At 44.2% G+C, this 23,837-nt stretch overlaps 2 protein-coding genes across 5 annotated transcripts in view; both read right to left on the bottom strand.

Moving 5' to 3' along the window:
* Positions 1-7,085, bottom strand: part of Pgbd1 (piggyBac transposable element derived 1) — a 15,005-nt gene extending 7,920 nt beyond the window's left edge. Inside the window, exons 1-4 of one of the 3 annotated variants that reach the window (XM_005398967.2) lie at positions 6,996-7,085; positions 4,260-4,669; positions 2,947-3,091; positions 1,869-1,957 (exon numbers count right to left, since the gene is read on the bottom strand). In XM_005398967.2, the coding sequence (XP_005399024.1) occupies positions 1,869-1,957; positions 2,947-3,091; positions 4,260-4,655 (630 nt within the window). In that variant the 5' untranslated portion in view covers positions 4,656-4,669; positions 6,996-7,085. Of the gene's footprint in view, positions 1-1,868; positions 1,958-2,946; positions 3,126-4,259; positions 4,670-6,995 lie in introns of those variants that run through there. The other 2 variants (XM_013521783.1, XM_005398968.2) reach the window with 2 other exon arrangements.
* A 2,642-nt stretch (positions 7,086-9,727) lies between these two features.
* Positions 9,728-21,995, bottom strand: Zscan26 (zinc finger and SCAN domain containing 26). Of its 2 annotated transcripts, none has more exons than XM_005398969.1 (5): positions 21,802-21,995; positions 18,039-18,119; positions 16,742-17,065; positions 16,316-16,433; positions 9,728-11,349 (listed from the first exon to the last, which is right to left on the bottom strand). In XM_005398969.1, the coding sequence occupies exons 2-5, from the start codon at positions 18,051-18,053 to the stop codon at positions 10,499-10,501; spliced, it is 1,308 nt and encodes a 435-aa protein (XP_005399026.1). In that variant the 5' UTR covers positions 18,054-18,119; positions 21,802-21,995; the 3' UTR covers positions 9,728-10,498. The 2 variants fall into 2 exon arrangements, with proteins under 2 accessions (XP_005399026.1, XP_005399027.1); XM_005398970.2 differs by lacking the exon at positions 21,802-21,995 and adding an exon at positions 21,668-21,791.
* Positions 21,996-23,837: the final 1,842 nt, after the last annotated feature.

The following is a 23,837-nucleotide window of genomic DNA, read 5'->3' as shown; positions in this document are numbered from 1 at the left end:
TAATTTGGTAAGCCCCCCCCATTATTGTTATCCTTCTCTTACTCTTTAAAATAAAAAAAAAGAAACTTGTATACTGTAATTATTTATTTTGAGAGTTGTCTAGGGTTTCATATTTTTAGTTTTATCTAACATTGCCCCGGGAAGTCTTCTTATTTAACCCCTTGATTTTGTTTCATTTTTCAATCTACCCTTTCTTTTCACTGACTAAAAGGAATACAGTGTCCAGCTTCCCACAGACTGGATGCCTGTTTTGACAAGGAAGAGGTTTTCAAGGCAGATGATGTTTTCTCTTTACCTTATCACTACCCTACTGTGAACTGTAAAAACTTATTTTGATACTAAAAAGCCTACCTCCTGTAAATACTACCACCCCTCCTTACGATCTTTTTATCAATTTGTGACTTGCCTTGAAATCTACATTGGGCTCCTAGGGTTCTTGTAACAAGCACAGACTGGAGAGTTTTCTGTCAAAGTATCTGCAGGGCGCTGCTCTCTGCACTCCCCAGGGGAGGCTCCTCCTGGCGTTTCTCAGCTTCTGGTGCTCAGCCAATGCCAGAGGCTCAGGCCTGTGGAAGTATCATGCAGACCTCTGGTCCAGTTGTCCCATCACGTTCTCCCTTTCTCTTGACTTGGCCTTCACATAACCCCTCAGAGACTGGACTGAGGAGCCATCCTAATCTAGTATGACCTCACCTCAAATTATTACATCCACGAAGAGCCTAGTTCCCAAGGAGGTCCCACTCACAAGCACCTGGGGTTAGGACTTTGAGGGCACAGAATTCACTCTACATCTTAGCCTTACTTCAATTAAGTTTATTCCCTTCTATCTAGTCTTTTATTATTCAGCTCAGTACTAGTTTTCACCCACTGCCCACCTATACCTCTAACCTTTGATCTTCCTGGACTTCTGATCTTATTTTTAATTCAAACCCACTAATTATACATCAGCGCAAGCATCTAAGCACTTCGTTATTTCCATGGGTATAGTCATGTCGAAGCACTCCACTTCATGAAATATACACCTTTAAAAATATGTCACCTTTCCTTTGCTTTTGTTGTATTACATTTAAAGCAATGAGTTTAACGTTTAAAATGTGTATAGATAGGTTTCATTTTCTGTTTCTTTTCAGAAGGAAAAGTACTTATTAAGAATGAGAGACATTCAGTGTGACAGGATTAAGACAACATGGAGGCACAGAGGGGCCGAGGATTTGCCGTGAGGAAGGTGTCTTGAGCAAACTGATACAGCAGCGATGTGCACAAGAATTTCAGTGGGAAAGAACTTATTTATTTATTGTTTGCAGTGCTGTGGATAGAAACGAGGCCTTCACGGAAGGCAGGTAAGTGCTCTACCTCTGAACCCAAATTAAAAAAAAAAAAACTACCAGAAAAACTAATGAACCACTAAGAGAAAAGGGAGGAAAAAGGAGTGTCAATTCTTGAAGAACACAAGGAAGTTTGTTTGGATGTACAGAATTTCTCTAAATGCTATATGGTTGTGTGCTGAATACGGAACATAAAGGAATGTGACAACAGGTCCAGGTCCTCAGGCTGGAGAAAGAAACCAGAGACCCCCAAAGAGAAAACCACCAATCATTCTGCATCGAGTGAGTGAAGGCAGCTTGTGAACCCAAGAGCCAAACCCCACCGGGTACTCTCACACTGAGGTCTGAGGTGCCTCCCAGGCGGGGTGAGAGGAAAGGAGGGAACAGAAGAGACCAACAAGAGCTCCTTGTGATGTTCTGTGACAATGTGAACACAGGGTCTGTGCACCGAAAAGGCCGTCAGCTGAGGAGGCGGGCAGAGGAAGGCAAAGGGTGGGCGAAGGAGGGACTGCACTGACATTACCATAGCCTGCTGCTGCTCACCTGGGTCCGGGGTGGGCTACACTCACCCTCTTCTGCCTTCTCTCTGGAGCTTTCTTGCTGGAGAAAGGCTGGTCTCCGGGGAGCAAACCCTGGACAGGGGAGTTGAGAGCCCTAAGTGAGACATGGCCAGCTTTGAAGTGTCCTATTTGGGGCCCAGCAACCCAAACCCTGTGTTTGTTAAATATCCAAACTAAGACGCAGAGCTCACTGGCTGAGAAAAGAGTACTGTGACTATTTCACTCTACCAAGAAGTCAAAGATTCTAAAATTTTAGGGTCTCTCATAAAACCGAGTGGCACTTATGAACTTACAAGGTACTTAGTGACACATTTTTACATACATTAAGAAAAATGAGTCATAGGTGTAAATAAAGAGGGGAGGAGAAGCTGGTGATGAGTGCGTTGCTTAGGGTAGCATAGCACAAAATCCACTACAGCCTACATTTGGACCACTCTGATCTTAACAGATGCTGGCGAGGGGCATACACCTGAAGCTCTATAAAATAAGTTCTGAAGAGCAAATATACAACATGGTGACTACAGTTAATATATTGCAAGCTGGGCATGGTGGTGCACACCTGTAATCTCAGCACTCAGGAGGCTGAGGCAGGAAGATCACTGCAAGTTCAAGGTTAGCCTGTACGTGAGTTCAAGGCCAGCCTGAACTACACAGCAAGACCTTGTCTCAAAAAAAGAGAACAATAATGTACTGATATATTGCATAATTGATTTATTTTTTTTTAGGATGAGGGCTCTCTCTGTGGCCTGCACAGGCCTTGAACTTCTGGGTCCATCCTCCTACCTTAGCCTTCGGGAAAGCTGGGACAATGGCCGTGTCACTATGCCCAGCTTCAGACTTTACTTCATACCCTTCTTGCTGAAAGTAGATGTCAAGTACGCTCAGCACACACATAACTATGAGGTGACAGACATGTTCGGCAGCTGGTGTGATCATCTCACAGTGCATACAAAAGTAGGAAACGCGACTTGCGGACACAGCTAACCAGCTTTTGACTAAGGAGTCGTGTGTCCCTCACTGGCCTGCTCCTGCGTCCTCATTACGCACTCCGTGGCACTCACCACCCACGTCTTGGGGGAGCTGTGGAGTTTCGCTTGGCAGCGTGGTTACCCCCGGCAGGAGCTGGAGGCTCTGACTCTCCAGAGAGGCTCCTTGACAGTCTGCCACCACTAGGTGCATTTCCTGTCCCTGAGTGTAGAAAGAGGCCTGGAGACAAAAAGATTCACTTTGAAAAGGCATCCTGGTGGGAACCAGAGCAAACAACAGTCAGGGACTTTCCCAAGGGAGCACAGAGCAAGCCCGCTCCATCCTGTAAGGCAGGAACAACCGGACACAGGCATTCATCCGTTCATTCACTGGGCAAGTGAGGCCTGAGTGCCTGATGGGAGCTGGCCCCTATGCTACAGCATGGCAGGCAACAAAGGCAAACGTCCCTGCCCAGAACACACACACAAAGCCAGAACACTCGGAGCAGTGGGCAAAGGCTCAGCGAGGACTAGGACACGTGCACTGTCTCAAGTCACCTCCCACAAGGCACGTAGTAAATGCAAAGGGCGAACGATAATGAGGCAATCCGACAGGCACTGCCAGGCCTGCATCAGTAATGCTCCCCCTGAGAACATGACGCCACCTCTGTGGGAGATATTCTTATCATGATGTGCAACCTGGATCTAGTCAGGAGAAAACAGCAACTAAATGTGATTCTGACTTATCTCCAGAAAGAAAGGAAATACGACGATAAACAATAGCAATGGCGTAATACGGCAAAATGTGAGTAGGACTACGGTTATACGATAATATCATAATACTTTTGTTTAATTTCCTTAAACAAAGTAATTGTATCTTGGTTTTATAAGAGAATGCCTTTGCTCTTCAGATATAAATACCAAAGTGTTTAAAGATAAAGGGACAGGGCTGGGGATGTAGCTCAGTGGCACAAGTGCCTGCCTAGCAATTGCAAGGTCCTGAGTTCGACTCCTGATACCATCCCCCCCCACCCCCGCCAAAAAAAAGAATGAAAATTTCGCTGGGGAGATAGCTCAGTGATAACAAGGGCCTGCCTGGCAAGTGCAAGGTCCTGAGCTCGATTCCTGATACAAAATAAATAAATAAAGATAAAGGGACATAATGTCTGCAATTAATTCTGAAATGGTTCATACACATATACACACAGAAAAAACCTGCAGAAGAGCACAGGGTGTAGCACATCACAGAACAAGTGTTAACACCTGGCAAGTCTGGCTGAAGTGTACACAGGAGTTCTGTGTACTGTTCTCCCAATACATCTGTAGGTTATACATTACTTCAAAATTAAGTTATTTAAGATTAAGAGTTGCACATCCTCCATTTCTTTTCCCACCACCCCATCCATCACCTGCTGTCCTGTGTCTCCATGTCCAGCTGCCAGGTTCTCTAGCACTGTCACAGCCTCCTCTCCACTCTGCAGAGGATACATCTGCACCCAGGCCTGCAGCTCCCCGGGCAGGGCGGCCAGGAACTGCTCCAGCACCAGCAGCTCCAGGATCTGCTCCTTGCTGTGCATTTCCGGCTGCAGCCACTGGTGGCAGAGCTTGCGGAGTTGAGTCAAAGCCTCCCTGGGCCCAGGAGCCTGTTGATAGCAAAACTGCCGGAACTGCAGGCGGGAAAGTTCTTGCAAATGGGAGCTGTGCTCCTGTGAGTCATATGCTTGCTCCCGGGCGGGATCTTCTACCTTCACTTTCAGGAGGCTGTCTTGATTTTCAGGAGTGGAGCCTGGCAAAGCTTCATACATGTTGAGCTTAGAAGCTAGACAAAAGATCACTTGGCTGAGGTCTACACTCAAGAAATGTTTTTCCAAATGTATAGCTAAAGTTTAAGAATTGATTCACAATATGCAAATCAGTGCTCTGAAGCCCTATGTGATATGTTTATCCCCAGTACAGGTGGCACTCAAAAACTGAGCTACTTGTCTCTATTATAAACACAGTTAATCAGAAGCGGATCATGAATGTGAAGAGGCTAAACCCAGAGGTAAGGGAGGTGGGATACAAGGGAAGAAAGGTTAACAATAAGAACACAGAGGCACATGCCTGCAACCCCCCCACACACATACACACACCCTTGGGAGGTCAAAGTACAAGGATCAGAACAAGTTTGAGGCCAACCTATGACACATAGTGAGTTCAAGGCCAGTTTGAGCTATATAGTGAGACCTGTTACAAAAAAAAAAAAAAAAAGATGCTTGGGTAGCTGGGAAGAAGTAATAATTTTACCCACAGAGGAGCCAGATGCCTACCTTTAATGTAGGTGTGGTAGATGGATTCCAAAGTCTCCTATCCCCAAATTCTTTTTATAGTGATGTTGTGCCCCTCTTTCATCGGGAGGTGTTAACTACTTTTCCTTGCCTTGAATCTGCACTCATTTAGTTAGCTTAGGAGCGGTCAGGCCTGAGATAAAGTTGGATCACCAACCATATTGATAAAAATTAAAATAAGAATAGACAGTGAACTTGAACTTTGGACCAAGGATGTACTTCCTCAGGCAACTTGGAATGCAGCCTACCCCCTACTAAAAGGAGGTACAACCACTCTCTACTAAACTCTTGAGTTCTGAGGAACTTGAAATGCAAAATAGCCAGTTTTTTTTTTTCTCTAAAATCAAGTTGCCTTTAAACCCTGTATGCTAAGGAACTGGGTTAGAAGCCCAAGTTCCAATTGGTCATTTTAAGTCCACAAGGCCACCTTTCAGTAGGTGGCCACTAAACAAGTGAGCGGTTCCCGTGCTCTGCTCACCTATGAAAGGACTGGATTGAGGGGCCGTGGCGGCCCACTTGAGATCCCTCCTGGAAATCCGGGAGCTACTCATATTTCCAATAAAACTTTCCCAACCTCCTCTGGTTCTCTATTTCATTCTGAGATAGGACAGAAAAAATAAAGCTGGTAGAAAGTAAACAAGGAAATTGAGATATAAAAAATTGTACTTTAAAGAAAAACTGCAACCTCAGAACACAAGCCTGTTTATTTACTACTTGTTTTCCTTCTTCCAAAAAAGCAAACCTGGGCAACTCTCAGCTGCAAAGGGGCCTGCACATTCCCTTTTACCTGCAAAAGGTCCTCCTTCACCCAAGAATGGACTGTACTTTTGGCATTTCCCACAGGGATAGACTATTATCTCACCAGGGGTGGGCCATCTTCTCGGAACTATTAAGACTAAGACTAAGACCAAGACTATAGATTATCGAATTCTACCTCCTGAAACACATACAATACGCCCAGTTCCCAACTGTACCGTGCCTCACTGAGCACCCGAGGGTGCGTCCTATCCTCCTCACGCCTCTTTTACTGATGCGTCCGGAAAATCCTTTTCTGTGACAGGCGTCAGCAAACCTGCATACCTATTTGAAAGGGTGGGCCAAGTTCTTCATTTCCGTCTCAGGACCCTCAGGCCCAGCCTGTGACAAGTAACAATTCCTGGATGTCGTGAGACCACGAACTCAGCACATCTGACATCTACCGTCCTGGGAGTTGTTTTCCCTGCCACAACCCCTTCACTTCCCGCGTGGGGGTCGGGGGAAATCACTACACCTACTGAGGACGGAAAAGTCTTATATGTTGACTGTTGTGGAGTGAGAGCAGAGAAATTAACCCGAAAAGTTTCAAATATTCCTTGGATTAAATACTCCTTGGATTAAATACAAAATCCCTGAGGTCTGCTCTTTACTGGGTTGTACTGGTCTGTCACTCAATTTACTGTGCACCTCATTATTTTCCAGGACTGAAGCTAGATCTACAACAAAAGACATAGTCCTCCCCTTTAAGGAAACCATGCTTTTACGAAATTCCTCGTGTTACTGCCATGCTTTGGGAATGTTCTGGCATGTTTTGGCACTACTCAAATTTTTCCCATACACTTTTTTCACGGCCAGGATCATCCTAATGCGAATTTCCAAGCCCCAGCGCAAACTTACCTGCTTTGTACGCGGGTAATCGCCGCTGACCACCCCAAGCCTAAAGACCACATGGGAAAATGTGCTGTCCCCCTCTCGCTGTCTCCGCCCCGCAATACAGCCGGCTGCGCCCCAACCCAGCACCTTGCAGACAGGGGCTTTCCTGGACTCCCACCTAGCGCCTACCTGGTACTGTGCAGACACTGCTGGAATTCCCGCGGGGCTCAGGTACTTGTGCTGAGATGCTGGGGACCAGAACTCAAACCGGAGGGGACTTCCTGCCGTGGGGCTCAGAGGAAGGGGCATTTCCTGTGGGCAGAGGCCATAGAGACACTTCCTATAGCCAGACTGGGCGCAGAGGGGCACTTCCTGTGGCAGGACTGGACCAAGATTATTTCCTGTGGCCGGGTCTCTAGCCCTGTGGCGGCTTCCGGCTGACTCCTGTCTCTCTAGTAGCGTGGCCTTCATCTCTATGGTGCACTGGGAGCAACACCCCTGCTCCCTAACTCCTTGGTGGGCCCTTCCTGCCGGCCCACGCACACCCACGTTTCTGTAAATCATCTCAGTTAAAAACTAGCGGGATGGGGAAAACAAAGATGAATCTGCTAGGGTTCTCACCGGCTGGAGTAAGAGCTAAAGCGATAATTAAAGGAAACGGAGTGAATTATTTTAAGTACACAGATTACACACACACAAGGACAATTCCGGTTGTGTGAAATCAAAATAGTGTCTTCTTGGGGATAACCACTGTTAATATGTATTTTCAGTATCTCCCCAGAGTAGTACCACATAATAACATTAAAAAAAATTTTAGTTAGCTAATAAGTATGGGTCTATGTATCTTAAACCAGTTGGGGATCATAATATAGGAAATATAACTCCCAACTTAGATGTTTGATATGCCGAGTTCGTGTTCCCCAAAATCAAAGAATGAATTCTAGGGAACAATGGAGGTTAAGAGTAGGAAATATTTATTGAGAGGGAGAGATACAGCTCCTGTATCTCTCTGAGAGGTAGGAGGGGCCCCTAGCGGCTTGCTGATGATCCCATTTCTCAGGGGAAGTCTTCTCCCACCTCAGGGGAAGTGGTATAAAGCATAACCAGGTGGAAACAGTATAGGTTACAGCTATAATCAACCAATAAGATTGTAAGTATAGTTGGTATTATTGATTCAACAAGGAAGCAAGTCACATAGCAAGTATACATGGAAAGAACAAAGAACTTTTCAGGAAGGGACGAGTCTGAGGGCCTTGGTCACCCATTGAAGTGACTGACGTCTATCTAGACTTCATTAGACTAGGTGTTACCACTTATCTCGGGTCTGGTCATTCTGTCTTTGAGGGTTAACCTCCAACAGATACACCTCCAGCCATAGCTGTGATGTTTTCATCCTTGCCCTAACTCTCTGGAGCACTCCCCCCTGCCTGCCTGTTTTTCTACCTAAATCAGTTGTCTGTAATATTTTGTGTTACTTTTTTATATTTTCATATACCAACTTTCTCTAAAGAGCTAAAGAGTACTGGATTGTATTGGTGTATAACAATGCTTTACTATCCCTACTGAAGTGTATTTGTTGTATCTCCTTCTGTCTTCTATGCTGGGAATTGAACCAGGGCATCCACACATCCCCACCCCTCTCCTTTTTGAGCCAGGCCTAGCTTAAGTTGGTTACCTTTACATTCTGCCTCAGCTTCCCAGAGTGCTGAGGTTATAGCATATGTCACTATGCATGGCTATACTTTTTTTTATAAGTAATACTGTAGGGAACACCATTCAATTTTTTCATTCTTTTATATTTGTTTGGTATTACATTCTGGAACTGTCAAAAAGCATTGAAAATTTGATAGCTCCCTATGTACAGTATTTCTAAAGACATTGCTGCTTAAGAGGAAACTAGTACGTCAGCAAAGGAGACAACTTAAAATCTGAACTGTAAATGATCAATTAACATGTAAAAAGATGTTCCAATTCATTAGTAAAAATATAAAACACCCTTTAAAAAATAGGCCCAGGTGGTTTTGTTGGGGTACTCAGGATGGAACCCAGGGGCATGCTGCTGTGGAGGTACATCCCGTTCTTTTTATTTTTTGAGATAAGGTCTCACTAAATTTTCCAGGCTGGGCTTGAATGTGTGATCTTTCTGCCTTAACCTCCCAAGTACATGAAATTATGACACTGTGCTGGCAAAAAACTGGCCCAGTTTAAGTCACTTACTGAAGGACATCCAGCTTTCTTCTAAGTTTTGGCAATTATGACTATGCCGCTATAAATGTCATAACCGCCGAAACTCCTGCCTTCTTTCCCAAAGTTTTGGCCGGAGATACATGTGGTGATTTTTACGAAGGCAGCTCAGAGAGCTGACAGAACTAGGACAAGCCTCTTGTCTTGCTGTTTCTCCACATTTTGCATGTGATAGCTGGAGCTTCAGCAGCCATCAAGGATCATGTGAGGGTTTTAAAAGTTGCTGGCATGGAGCAGGATGGTGGAACAGAACAGTGGAAAACTCAGACCCTAAAGATACCATGGAACAACCTTATCAGTGTTGCCCTGATTGCCTCTAACCTTATATATTAGAGAAGAAAAAGTTCTACAGTCTCTATTTTTTTACTTTTAAGCTACATGCAGCTGAATTTCTAATGACTATGAGGATTCAGCCATCTTCCCACACTGGCAGACTGAGAGGTTGTCTTCAGGGCACCATACCCTCTGCGGCTACCCATCAGTAAGCAATGTTTACCCTCCACATGTGCCTGGGAGCTGACTCCTCTAACCTTACTATGCTTAACCATTACCACGCTGTTACTGATACAGAGGTTAACGACTTTCTTTCCCTGATGACTGTATTGTGACTTTCAATAAATTCCAAAACAAGCAACATTCAAAAACTACATCTCTAATATTAAAAGAACGAACTCTGATTTCTTCCATGGACATTTATTAAATAGCATCTATGCAGCAGTCACTGTACCAGGACTGGAGTTATCAAGACAGCTGCTACTTGGATTGATTCAGCACAGTTCACTCAAAATGACTCTTGAAATCACTTCCAGAGTCTAAGTAAAACTTTGCTTTGTAATGTGAACCAGTGAGATGTGGTGGAGATGGGGATGGAAAATGTAAAGTGATACGAGGACAAGTACTCCAGAGAGAGTTCAACTTCAATTTCCAAAATGCTTTGGTTGTACATAGGGAGTGTGGAGGTAAAGCTGAAAGGCGGCAAGGGTGTGTGTGTGTGTGTGTGTGTGTGTGTGTGTGTGAGAAGCCGGTGGAGAAAATGAATCTGTTGCTACAGTATCTGAAATATTAACCATCCCTTGTTTTGCATCAGTCTATGTGGACACTTGACTGGCTGCTGTTCTCAGAGGCCTGAGTACAGCTTGTGTGGAGATACACAACCATGCAATTATCAATCACATTAACGCCTCTTCGAGGTCCTGTAGTGAGGACTACTGTTTTGCTTTGATTGTAAAGGACTGTCTACTGTGGTCCAAGGCCAGCTTCAAAGAACAGAGAGAGACAGAGAGAGACAGAGAGAGAGAGAGAGAGAGACAGAAAGGAGGCAAATGGCTTTCAACTTGGCGTTAGAGTATTTTCTGACATTAGTTGGCCAGAGACTTTTCCTGGCATGCTGTGGCATGCTGTCTGCTTCTCTCTGTTGCTTCTGATGTTCTGTACAGAGAGAACACTCATCAGGCCAGTCTGCCTCTGTGGTGATGTCTCTGATGCTGAAAGAGACCTGACTTCTGCCGGAAGGCATCTCCACACTCGGTACACTTGTAGGGCTTTTCTTCATTATGGATTCTTATGTGCTGATCGAGGTGTGAGTTTAGTCGGAAGGCTTTCTGGCATACTTTACATTTGAATGGTTTCTCTCCAGTGTGAATCCTGTGATGCCGAATGAGGTCTGAGGTCAAGCTGAAGGCTTTGCCACACTCATTACACCGGTGGCTTTTGGAGTGACTGTGGATCCTCTGATGGTGTGTGAGAAGCAGGGCCTGACTAAAGGTTTTCCCACACTCCTTACATTCACAGGGTTCCTCCTGACTGTGAATTCTATGGTGTCGATTAAGGTGAGAGCTGCGCCTGAAGTTCTTTCCACAATGGATGCATAGAAAAGGTTTCTCTCCAGTATGGATTCTGAGATGCTCCAAAAGGCCTGCATTCTGACTGAAGACTTTCCCACACTCTTTGCACTGATAAGGCTTCTCACCAAGGTGGATTTTCTGATGTCTGACAAGGTGTGAACTCCTCTGAAAAACTTTCCCACACTCATGGCACTGATGGCCTTTCTCTCTAGACAGGGGTTTCTGATGTCCGGTAAGTACAGAACTTTGACACACTTCTGAGTCACACAGCTTTCCTCCTGTGTGTGTGCTTCTGTATTCAGTCACGTCTGAGTGATGGGGCTTGCCCTGCTGCCTTTCCAAGTTACAATCCTCAAAATGAGCCTCTCTGGGTTCAGCTTTCTTCTGGGGTTCCTCCTCTGTATCACAAGAGTCTGTTGTTGTAAGTTTTCCATTCTCAATCTGTATCTCCTCATCTGAAACATGAAATATGTATCACTAATTACTTGGGGTTTTGGTGCTTGGGGAAGGAATCTGCAACTAGGTGAAAAATGTAAATAAAGCCAGGCATGTAAAAGTAAAACAACTATAGTTGTATTTGTATAACATATACATGGAATTATACACAAGACATTGTAAACAGTGACTGCTTTGGGGGAAGGCTGGGCAGTTGTGCTTGGAGATGACTTCCTTCCTTTTTTTTTGAGACAGGGTCTCACTACGTACATCAGCCTGGCCTTGAACTCACTATGTTGCCAAAGCTAGCCTCGAACCCATGCATAGAAATGGGTTCCCTGCCTCAGGCAATCCAATTCCCTGCCTCAGCCTCGAGTACTGGGATCACAGGTATGCCACCTAGATCTACTTTATTTTCAATGGTTTCAGTTTTACCATATGATACACAGAAGAGCTCGAGGCAAGCAAACCAACTGTATTGAAGGACATAACTATACTTTTTGAAAATGATTTGTCACATGGAAAATAAAAAGCTAGGACCATTGAGGACCCTTGGACCAATAAGGGACTTTAAGAATAAAAAGATGCTGACATGGTACAAATTTTATTGACTACTGATATCTATGTGATCCTAGAAAAGTAACACGTCTCTGGACTCAGTGTTTTCTTCAATATATCTAAAACATGGGAGGAAAAGACCTTGAGGGTAACATATTCACAAAAATGCCTTGGCCTTTTTCCTGATCTTTCCTGTGTGGACCTTTTCCCTGTCGATGCTGTAATGATTTGTTCCTATCTCTGTCTCCCTCGATCACAGCCCTTAACACCTCCGGAGACTGTAAGCATAAGCAGAGCCGACTTCATTTCCTCTAGCACATCTCCTGGTACATAAACAAATATAGACATTAAACAACTGTTGAAGACTACATGACTTATGTTTGAGGGGTGAAATTACTTGACAATGAAAATAACGTCCTCAGGGGCTGGGGATTTAGCTCAGCGGCAAAGCGCCTGCCTGGCAAGTGCAAGGTTGTGAGTTCGGTTCCTGGTATCGGAGAAAAACCAAAAAACCAAAAAACCAAAAAAAAAAAAAGAAAATAACGTCCTCAGATACACAGGCAGAAAGGTGACAAGAATGGGCTTCTGGCCTACATGTTTTAAGGCTCAAAGCATAATAGGGATGCCACGTAAGAATGAAAGAATAGGGGAAATGTGTAGAAGAATCAGAAGAGGAGATTCTAAGCAGCGCTAATAAACTAATCATCAATATGAGCAAGACAGAGGCAGGAGATAATTAAGAGTGGATGAGAGCCACAAGTAAAAATGAAAGGGTTAGTAAGAAGACCCCAGAGAAAGTAAAGTCACACGTGTGGAAAGGTGAGACCAAGGAACACCAACAATGTGCCATGGGCAACATCCTCTGCGATGCGAAGTAGTCTACGTCAGCAGAAGTGAGGAACCAAGGCAAAGGAATAAAAGATCCTTTTCTGGTAATGACATGTAACTAAAAGGAAGGAGAAGCATTGAAACCCCAAAATAACCTGAACTTTGTAAAAAGTAACATTTTCACCAGATCCATGGGGTAAGGAACATTTGCAAGAAGTACTGCAAGTATTACATTCACTTTGCAAAGTTGTTCAGAAAAGGCAGACCCTTTTTTGCCAGCCACTTGACTCAGAAGGCTCCATAAACAAGCAGACCTTTGAAACAGACTCTAATGCACAAGAAAATAGGCAACAGGTAAAGGATTTTAGGAGGTTTGGATTTTAGAAGTCCTCAAAACCTCATGTGTTGAAAGCTTGGTTGCCAGGTGAAGGTAGTATTGGGAGGTGGTGGACACCCGGAAGAGATGAGGCCTGGCTGGAAGAAACCACTGGGGCATTGTCTTGAGAGGTGTACTTTGCTCCCACTCCCCCAACCCTGTGTCCTCTCCTCCATGAGGAAACGCAGCCTTCCTTGCCACATCCCTCTGCCATCATGCTCTGTCCCGCCAGGCCCAGAAACAAAGGAACCAGATGACCGCAGACTGAAAATTCTAGAATCATAAGCTAAAATAAAGGAGAAACCTTTCCTCCTTTGTTTATCTCAGGTATTTTGTCACAGCATTAGAAGCTAACACATAAAATTGGTACTGAGAAGTTGGGTTGTTGCTGTGACTATACCTGACACTGTGGTTCAAAAGCTTTTGGAACTCTTTTGTGAGAGGAGTTTGGAAAGATCTGGATATGCACCCTAGAAAGTAGTACGTGGTACTTAATGGATGATTCTGGTGAGAGCTCTGAAGACCAAAATGCTGAAGGAATGCAGATGGGAAAGTGCACCTGTGATAAGAACTTTATTGGGAATTGCACTAGAGGTCATTTGTGTTACCTTCTGGCAAAGAACTTGTCTACAGTTTATCCATGCTCTGAGAATTATGGGAGGCTGAACTTGAAGATGACAGAGTAACCTACCTGGGGGAGAAAATTTCAAGACAGCACAGTATTCAGACTATAGGATAGGTACTGCTGCCTGTTTTTAGCCAGATTTATAGTGAGAATCAGGAGCAAAAAAGCTGAGCAGAAAAATTTTAAAAACTTGCAGTGTGGCTACAAAAGAAGTACATGTAAAGTTAGGGCAAAGGAGTATATGGTTGCTATTGAGATTAATCCCTTTAAAAAGAGGCCAAGCACTTTGCAGCAGAGCAATAAGAAAGATACTTTCACATCTTAAGAACTGGCCAGATCCCACTCATAACAGGCACAAGGTATAAAAATGGATACTCCTTTGAAAAAGTCTGCATTGAGAGGAGAGCACCAGGAACCTCTGTTCAGACAAAGCCACCTAAGGAAGTGTTTCTCCAGCATTCATTTCATCATGCTCAGCCATGCAGATACTCAGAGGCTCCTGGAACCATGGTCTAAGGGGGCCAAGCTACTGCTTAAACTGGTGGCAGATCTGAGTGTCATCCACACAACACTGGTTTTACAGATGTGCAGAATTTAAAGTTTACAAGGTCACAAAGGCTTCCAGTCACATTTCAACAGAAGGCCTGGGAGGTCAGACAGTGTGTGGCAGGGGCAGGGTTCCTGCCAAGAGCTCCTGAGATGGTGATACTCAAGGCTATGAGAGTGAAGCAGTGCTGTAACAGAGATCCCAGGAAGGTGGAGATTTTGCCTGGCAAGTGCAAGGTCCTGAGTTTGACTCCCTGTACCAAAAAAAAGGCCAGGGATATAGCTCAGTGGCACAGTGCCTGCCTGGAAGGTAGAGATTCCTGGCACGTGGATGGCTGGTTCTACTGCAGAGCCAACCCAAGAGAAAGGTTATGTGTGCTGTAACAGGGAGGGCACAGGGGCAGAGTTACAGCCCAAGATGCCAGACTACAGGATTTCATGTTTGTCCTGGTGGGTTTTGGTCTTGCTTTGGCCCTATCCTTTTTCTCTATGTCCCCATTCCTCCCTTTTGGAATGGAAAACTTTACCCTGTGCCATTGTACACTACATATATGTAACTTGGTTTTGATTTGCACAAGGTCTCATGGCTAAGAGTCTGCTTTGAGTCTCAGAGGAGACTTTGAATTTGGACTTTTGGAGAGCAAGAGGCTTAGAGTGGCAAAATGGGAAAGTGCAAATGAAATATAGCTCAACATTTTATAGGTACCAGTATGAGAAAGTGAGATAGGGCAAGTAATTTTCCCAGGATGTGCAACTGTCCACGCCTAAAGGCTTAAAAGACTACGACCAACCGTCCATGCAGCGACGAGGCCTTTGGTAATGGGAACTAGGAGTCGCTACACATAGTGATTTTTTAATCTTTTTTCTTTTTTTTCTACTTTTTATTATGGAACTTTTCAAACCTCAAAAAAAGCTGAATTGAGTGTGGTGATACATGCCTGTAATCCTAGCATTTGTGAGGTTGAGGAAGGAATACCAAAAGTTCAAGCCCAGCATAGACAATACAGAGTTCAAGGCTGGCCTCAATCACATAGTGAGTTCCTTTTTCAAAAAAGGAAAAAATAACCAAATTGAAAGGATAACAATAAGCTCAGTTAAAGGTTAAAGAAACATTAATGATTTCGTTTGTTTGTTTGAGATAGTGTCTCACTATGTAGTCTAGGCTGTTCTTGAACTCACTATGTAGCTTAGGCTGCCCTTGAACTCACAGCAATCCTCCTGCGTCAGCCTCCCGAGTGCTAGGATTATAGGTGTGCACTACCACCCCTGGCAATGAATTTGTTTTTAAATGACGGAGAAAGAACAGGAAGTAACTGAACTTTAGTGGAAGGACCAAGATGACATTGAAGTAGAGGAAGAGAAAGACGGTGAGAGTAAGGAGTGGGTATTGTACCAGACGATGAAGAAGAAAAGAAACATGTAAGGAACAGAAAGTGAAAAGGTGGCTTTTCGTGACAAAGAAACTACAGGACAAAAAAAAACAAATATTAAAACCCAGGTGATATTTAGAAATAAAAAACCATGCCATTTACAATAGTTTGAAGGAGATCAGAAAAAAATCAGTAATGAAATGTGTGGCCTGAAATTCCTTGCTTTTGGTGAGAAAGCAGGCCTACTTCTTTTCTTCTTTATTAGTGCATATTAATTATACAGAATATTGGGTTTCATTGTGGCATTTGTATACACAGATATCACATATTTTGATTATAGCCATCTCTTTTAGCAGTACTTTCAAAATATATCCCTACAGTAAAGGGAAGACGAGTAAGGTGAAGGTCCAGACTCACCTTTCCTTCATGTTTGTTGAACTAAAGGGTTTGGAGTGATAGATACCTTTTATATTTTGATTGCGGTGCTGATTAGAGGACCATTCTCATTTCATATTTGTGAAAACTCACTGGCTAGTACAAAAGTACATTTTTACTGACGTAAATTATACTTTAAAAAACCCAACTCCAAAACAAAATACAAAATAGCATGTGTGTTGAGCAGGGGCTCAGAGGGCCACATACCACCTACCCCACCTTGAATTCAGGGGCACTCCAGGTCTTACCCTCCTCTTTCTTAGGCTTCTGGCCTTCATACCCAGGCAGGACCTGCTGCGCCTGCACTGCTCTCAGAGAGTCTGGTACTTCCACAAGCAGTGACTGCTTCTTTTCCCGGTCTGGGTCCTAGAGACAACGAGGTACATGGAGAGACAAACACACATGGGTTCAGAAAACCGCCCTTCAGATAAACAGCTCAGTGCTGGAAAGGAAACAAAGAGAAATCCCAAAATGGGGCGGGTGGGGGCGTAGGGAATCTGGAACACATTCAGCTTCTCCCAGAAGAGGACAGGTGAGGCTGAAGACAGACCCAGACTGGAAGGAAAGAGAATCAAAGCTTAGCCATTCTCCACCCACTGCTGCACGCAGGTCCACACCCCTGGACAGAAGTCTCAATTCTTGCTTTCCTGCAGAAGAGTGTATGTGACCTTTACCTCTTGCTGTCCTTGTCCTCCATGCTCCAGCTGCAAGTCCTCCAGCACAACCACCAGGTCCTCCCCGCTCTCAGGATGCTTTTCCTGCACCCGGGCCTGCAGCTCTTCCGGCAGGATGGCCAGGAACTGCTCCAGCACCAGCAGCTCCAGGATCTGCTCCTTGCTGTGGGTCTCGGGCTGCAGCCACCGGTGGCAGAGCTCGCGGAGCCGGCGCAGCGCCTCCCGGGGCCCTGCAGTTTCTTCATAGCGCAACTGCCTGAACTGCTTGCACAGTGGCTCCTGTCCAAGGCCTTTGCTGTTTCCTTGCGGCTGGAGTCCCTCTTCCTAAGTAGAGTAGTTGTAACAGACACTTAACGGTTGTTTTTGCTAAAAGCACTGAGTCTTTACTGGGGCCTGCCACTGTCTCCTCTCTACTTCAAACTGTGAGTCTGATTCCCGCTCAGCTCAACACACAGATGTTGAATCATTCAAGGAGTGTCTGTCTAAAACGTGGTAATGCCAGATAGATCAGCCCTAAATTTACCCAGCCTCTCTGGGCCCCTTTCAAGGCTCAAAACACCAAGATAAGATTCTAGGAACAAGAGGCTGGGGATACAGCTCAGCAGGGCAAGCACCTGCCTGGCAAGCGCAAGGTCCTGAGTTCGATTCCCAGCACAAAAAAAAAAAGAAAGTGAAAAGGAAAAAAAAAAAAGATTCCAGGAACAGAGTCTTGAAGGCAGATCACCCCAATGATGGAAACTGACCCTGCCCCCAGCCAGAAGTGATCACCCCATGATGGCAACCCAGACTTTCCCCCACGTGGGAGCAATTCATCTATGATGGAAATCAAGGCTGCCCTCCACTCCAAGGAGGAGCAGTCATCTTCTGACAGGCTCCTCAAGCAGTAAATGATTTGTCTGCAGCCAGCAAAATGTTGCTGCAGAACCAGAACCGAAATAATAACTGACCAGACAAATCTGACCAACTGCTTGGATGTGCACTCTTCTTGCCCCCCATGTTTGTCCTTGCCCCATATAATGCTGAAGCTCTTATCAGAGCCTCAAGGACAAGGCTTAGGACTTAAGACACTGGTCTCCATGTTTCTTCCAAATGTGGCCACTCTGAACATAAAATTCCCGACTTGCTTCACATCCACTGTCTTTCTCTGACTGGTCTCTCAAGGTGATGAGTAGCTGAATCCAGCCTGTTGGGAAGCTCAGAGTCATACCTCTGGCTTAGGCCCCCAGCAGCACACTGATCTTCCTCATGACCAGAGGCTTCCCACTTAGATTCAAGGAGCCAGGGAATGGACACTCACCAGCATAGCAGCCATCCCTAGCTCTAGGCTGGTCTCTCTGCTTTGCAGAACTTTCTTTTGGCTGTATCCTGAAGGGTGTTCCTAAGAATACAATAACAAGAATCATACAATAACAGTAACAAGAGTGCCTGACAATAAGTAACCCACACGGTGCAGTGAACTAAGTGCCACTATGAGTAGAAGCACAGTATGCCGGCAGAGTGCAGTGAAGCACCTACTTCTCAGCAGCAGGCCACAAGTCTTCCTGGAGGTGAGAGACTCAGGTGAGAAGGGAAAGACGACAGGGATTTTTAGAAGTCTGAACACAGAAATGCTGGGCTTTCAGCATAGTAGTTATTATGGCTGGGAAAATGTTATGGAGGGCTGGAAACCTGGGAAATATCTGTATGTAAGGAAAAGAACTGAAAAGGAACAGGACAGGTAGAGAAGAATAAAGATCCAGAAGGCCAAGGAAGTCTATTTTTCGAAGTATGGGGCAGTACAAAAGACTCTAGGCCTCAGCTAAGCCTGGGTTCCAAACCAGCCCTGTCACTTACAAGCCATGTCACCTTATCTCCCACAGACCTAGCTCACTCATTTGTAAAAGAAGATAATATCCACGTCACAGAGATTTTGAGTAAATGAGTAATTGTAAGAGACTGGAAGAAATCATTGATTTGTTAAGTAGAATAAGGAGGTAATGGTCAAGAATGCAATGCTCCAAGAAGGTTCAATGACATAAAACTTGACATACACACAGTTAAAAACACAGATACCACTGGTGAATTCTGTGGAGGCAATGTCAGTAGTGGAATGGGGAAAACAGCCTGCCCACCATAGAAAATAAGCAAGTGGGAAGAATGGAAAAAAAAAAAACCTTTCATAAAGACATTGGCTGGAAAGACAAAAAGGGAACACACTAGGAAGGGTAATGTGGAACATACATGTATTTGTGACTTACTATCTTTATGCTAATGACTTACTTTTGAGAACTGACAGCAAGTGCCACACTTATAATTCCTTCTGCCTATCTGATACCTGGAAACCCTACCGAACCCAGCGTGTCAAAGATGAACTCAAATAATGACCATCATCCCTTGGAGTAGGCCTTTGATATGCTAGATTTGGACCACTCTTCAGAGACTCTCCAAAGCAGGAACATAGTATCTGCCAACTGCTAACACGTGCCTTTGAAACAATGTGCATGAGGTGGTGATGAGATGGAAGGCTCACTCAATTAGTGGCTGTGCCTGGCTAGGGTCCAAACATCTTACCCTTATATACTTCTGGATGTGCATATATGAACAGTCCTGACATTTTTCTTGTAGTACTGGAAACTGAATCTAGGGCCTTCACACTAAGTTATATCCCATTGTTTCTTAATTTTGATATAGTGACTTGGTATGTTGTCCAGGCTGCCTCAAACTTGTGATTCTTCTGCCTCAGCCTCCTGAGCTGCACGGATTACAGGTGTGCCCTATCTGATATTTTTGTCAAAAAAGGAATTAGAGGGCTGGAGATATAGCTCAGTGGCATAAGCGCCTGCCTGGCAAGCGCAAGGTCGTGAGTTTGATCCCCGGTACCGCCAAAAAAAATAAATAAAATTATCACCACTAATGTTAACATTAAGATATAAATCCCTCTGTTTGCCAGTTTCAAAAAAGGAATTAGGCCTGGTGTAGGGGTGTACTTGGGAAGCTGAGGAACAAGGAAAGCTAGTTTTATGAGGCCAGCCTGAAATACATCATGAGACCCTGTTTCAACCCATCTCAAAGACTTAAATTTTTAAAAGTTAAATGCTAGTATCTTTACTTGAGTTTACAATAATAATCTTAAAGGAGATGGAATGGTCTAAGAAATGTATGATTATTAGCTAGAAAATAGAAATTTAATATTGTGATACTTCATTTTATGCTTCAACTCTGGACCACAGGTGCCTATATACCATATTTGTTTTAACATTCTGGATGTTTGCATTATTTTTGGATGACATTAACATTTAAACCAATAGACTACAGACTGACTATTGGCCTGTATAGTATTGTGGGTCATGTAATCAGTTGAAGGTCTGGCTAGAACAAAACCGCTGACTCTATTACAAGTAACAGAAAAGAGGCCAGGCATGGTGGCTCACGTCTGTAATCCCAGCACTTGGGAGGCTAAGGCAGGAGGATCTTCGAAAGTTCGAGACCACCCTGGGCTACAAAGTGAGCTCAAGGCCAGCCTAAATTACACAGGGAGAACCTGTCTTTTAAAAAAAAAAGAAAGAGACAACTTTCCGTCTGAAGGCCTATGAGCTGAAGCAACAGCTTTATTGCCCTGTCTTCAAACTTGAACTGGATATTACACTGCTGGCCTTCAGACTAACTACATTATGCAACTTCAAGGTTCTCAGACTTTGGGCTTCAATGAGAACTAAAGCATTGCTCTCTTGGGTCTCAAGTTTGGTGCCACATCCTGAAGATCTCATCTTCCATAATCATGTAAGCCAATTCCTTATTATAAGGGTCTTTCCAGATATCTGTCAGTCAATTGATTGACCAATATAAATACTAGTTCTGTCTCCAGAGAATCTTGACTAATACAAGTATATACTGTTTGATGCTGAATTAGTGGTGGCTGATTTCTACGCCATTAAATATCAACACAATGTATAATAATGTAATAACCTGTCTTGTGTGAGCACTCCATCTCCCTAGCTATCTTGAGCCAAAAAACAACCATTTCCTCCTCCTTTCATATCTCATGCACCGGATCAATCCCAAATTCAACTGATTTTATTGCTTAAAAATCCATCAAGTCCATCCATCCCTATCCCCTCTGGCACCATCCTCTACTCTCTACTGCAACTGGCCCTTCTGTTGCACCAATCTATGTTACACTTTGCAATCAGTGGTCTTTCTAAGGAGAAAATGAGACATTACCTGTCTGCTGTGCCTATGACATATAATGCTCACCGTTACCCTTAAGCTCAAGTTCAAAACATTTAATATGCTTTACATCTTTCATATGATCTAATCAACTACTTTCAGTTTCTCAAACTTGCAGTCCTTTTTCCTGCTCCTGGGTGCTTACACATCCTATCCCTTTTGCCAAAAAGACCCTTAATTTTTCTTGTAAATGCCCGCTCACACTTCATTTCTCAGCCTAATAAACAAGGCAGCACTGCCATTCTACCTACTTGACGTGTATTCATTCACTTAATCTTCACATTGCCCTACAGAGAACTATCTTCAACTTCACTATACAGAGAAGGGATCCTACATGGACAGTTCATGAATGTAAACAAGGTACCAAAGACCTCAGATCTCTCTCCAATCTCTCTTTCACCCGCGGGCTTTCTCGGGTTTATCTTTGCCTTCTTGTATTTATGTGCTCTGCAACTGATTCGGGGGCAAAGCAGAACAAAAATCTGACCAAACGAACCACATCTACCGCACCACACTGTTCTTACCTCCCAATCCGTTCTCATGAGAACTTCCCAGCCACAGATGCTTGGCTGTAAACCTAAGTCAGATCACGTTTCTCCTCTGCAGAAACTTCTAAAAACTCACACCAAGCAAAGTCAATTTCCTACACAACACGGGGCCTTTTCCCACCCGTTGCTCTCAGGCCGAATCGCTCTGATCCTCCCTGCAAGTGCCACCAACCTCGTCTCGACCACCTCGCGGCCTCCAGGCCTCGGCTCTCGCCGCTTCTTCGCCCGCAAAGCCCACCCCCGCGAAGGCACCCGGGCTTTCGCCCTCGCTCAGAGCCGCGCTCCCAGCGTCTCAGTGACGCCCACCTTTAACACCGGCTCTCCGGGAGGCCCAGCTTTAACATCCGCCCGCGCGTACTGGCATCTCCTCTCGGGGAAGGCTTTTCTGCACCCCAAAAGGGGCCCCTCCCAAGGCCTACGGGCTGCAAATCAAGCCCAGGCCCCACTGAGGAAACGCCCCCGAAGGCCAAGGGCTCCCTATACCAAGGCACACGGCGCTCTAGGACCCCGGAAGACCGCAACTCGATGGTGCCTGCTTCCGCTTCCTGAGGAGCGAAGTAGTCACGCCCACTTAGGCGGGGCATGTGCGCCTGACCTTGTGTGGGGATTTTGTTGCTGTAACTGTTTTCATATTACACCGATGTTTATTTTGTATACATGAGATGTGTTTCATGGGTAGTTAGACAATAGCAGGCCTGAGGGGGCAAAAAACGGGTGTCTGGCTTCAAGGCAAAACTTCCTGTAAATTTATATTAAATTTCACCTATATTTCTACGCTGCCCATGTGTCTTTTGATGTTTTGATTTTTGAGACGGGGTATCACTATGTAATTTAGACTGCCTTGGACTCACTGTGTAGTCTAGGCTGGCCTCTAACTCGCAGCGATCCTCCTGTCTCATCCTCCAGAGTGTGCCACCTTGCCTGGCTTCTCTTCCTACTCTTACCAAACTTTTTTATTCTTATCAAACTTTTGATCTTTGATGATATGATAAACTTCAGTGATCTGTATGTTTTCACCAGGTCCATTCATTGGATATTCAGAAATAAGAACTTCCTTTTCCATATCATTTGTAGAGGCACTGTTGCACTGTAAGTCATGCAATCACGCATAAGCTTTACACATCTTAAGTTTTTGTAACGATGCTTTCTAAACCACTGCTACCCTCACAGCCAGGTCTCATTCATTACTACAAGTTTTGAAATAAAATTATATGGCCAGTATTCTAAACCAAAATTATACACATGAATCCAATAAACTTACCCCAGTTAAATATTAGAAAATATATAACTAAGTCATCATGTTAATGGGCTAATAAAAATCATGAATTTCACAAATGCACAGAAGTCATCTAATAAATATGGCTTGGCATGGGCACACACGCCTGTAATCCAGCACTCGGGAGGCTAAGGCAGGGGGATTGCTGAGAGTTCGAGGCCAGTCTTGGCTACATAGTGAGTTCAAGGCCAGCCTGAACTGCACAGTGAGACCCTGTCTCAAAAAAGCAAACAAACAAAAACCTCACTATGCATTTCTGACTGAAAGGGGAAAATCTCAATAAAATGACTAAATAAGTACTTTTTGTATAAAGCAAAAATAAACACACCTCAAACCTAAACCTTCCCTTATATTCAGTGGTAAATCTTAGAAGTATCTCCATAAACAGCTACTTGAAGTTGTGCTGTATTCTGGCTTGGATCTTAAATGTTCCCCCAAAACTTCATTGCCAGCCTACCCACACTCCTAGGATGTGTTGAAGCTTTTAGGAGGTTGGGCCCTTTTTTTCCCAGTCATGGGGTAAACAGACGTCCTTTGCTGTTCATTCCCTACCAAGACCAGAATTTTGTTATGCTGTTTTTCTTCCATTTCACAATCCATAATGACATATTCTGGGCAAAACTACTTCAAAAGAAAAGTTTTTATCTTTTTATTAAGTCCCCTAAAACAATGATGAAACACAAGTTACAATTTTCAAAATTTCTTTTAAGACAGACTTTACTGGTCAGATCCCTCTCCAAGTTAAGCATAAGTACCACAGAAGAGCTATTGAGTAGTATTACAGGTACCATTTGTTGCATTGGGTATATTGTTTCAGTTTGGAAAAAAACCCACCAATCTTACCCTAGCTTACTTAGAACCCATGGTTTCTCAGCTGCACATTTCCCCCAAGAAAGACAAGGACATTTGTTTGGTTAATACTGAGGAATATTTTTAGGCTTTATGGGGCAATATAGTAGGAAAACCAATTCCAAATGCAAATAATAGTGAAAAATACTTGCAAGAATGTGATAGAGACCTTTTTGTTATCTGAAGTTTTTATGCTCAATAAGAAAAAAAAAAACTT

Source organism: Chinchilla lanigera, unplaced genomic scaffold, assembly GCF_000276665.1.
Source record: "Chinchilla lanigera isolate Chin_1 unplaced genomic scaffold, ChiLan1.0 scaffold00064, whole genome shotgun sequence".
Classification (NCBI taxonomy): Eukaryota; Metazoa; Chordata; class Mammalia; order Rodentia; family Chinchillidae; genus Chinchilla; species Chinchilla lanigera.
The sequence above is the reverse complement of the archived record's forward strand: the minus strand, read 5'-3'. Positions and strand labels throughout refer to the sequence as shown.

Excerpts from the sequence above, each read along its gene's own strand:
- Zscan26 (XM_005398969.1), bottom strand. Across the intron at positions 16,434-16,741 it reads GAGGACAAGGACAGCAAGAG|GACCCAGACCGGGAAAAGAA; the intron begins GTAAAGGTCACA and ends CGTTGTCTCTAG. Across the intron at positions 11,350-16,315 it reads GAAGCCTAAGAAAGAGGAGG|ATGAGGAGATACAGATTGAG; the intron begins GTAAGACCTGGA and ends TTCATGTTTCAG.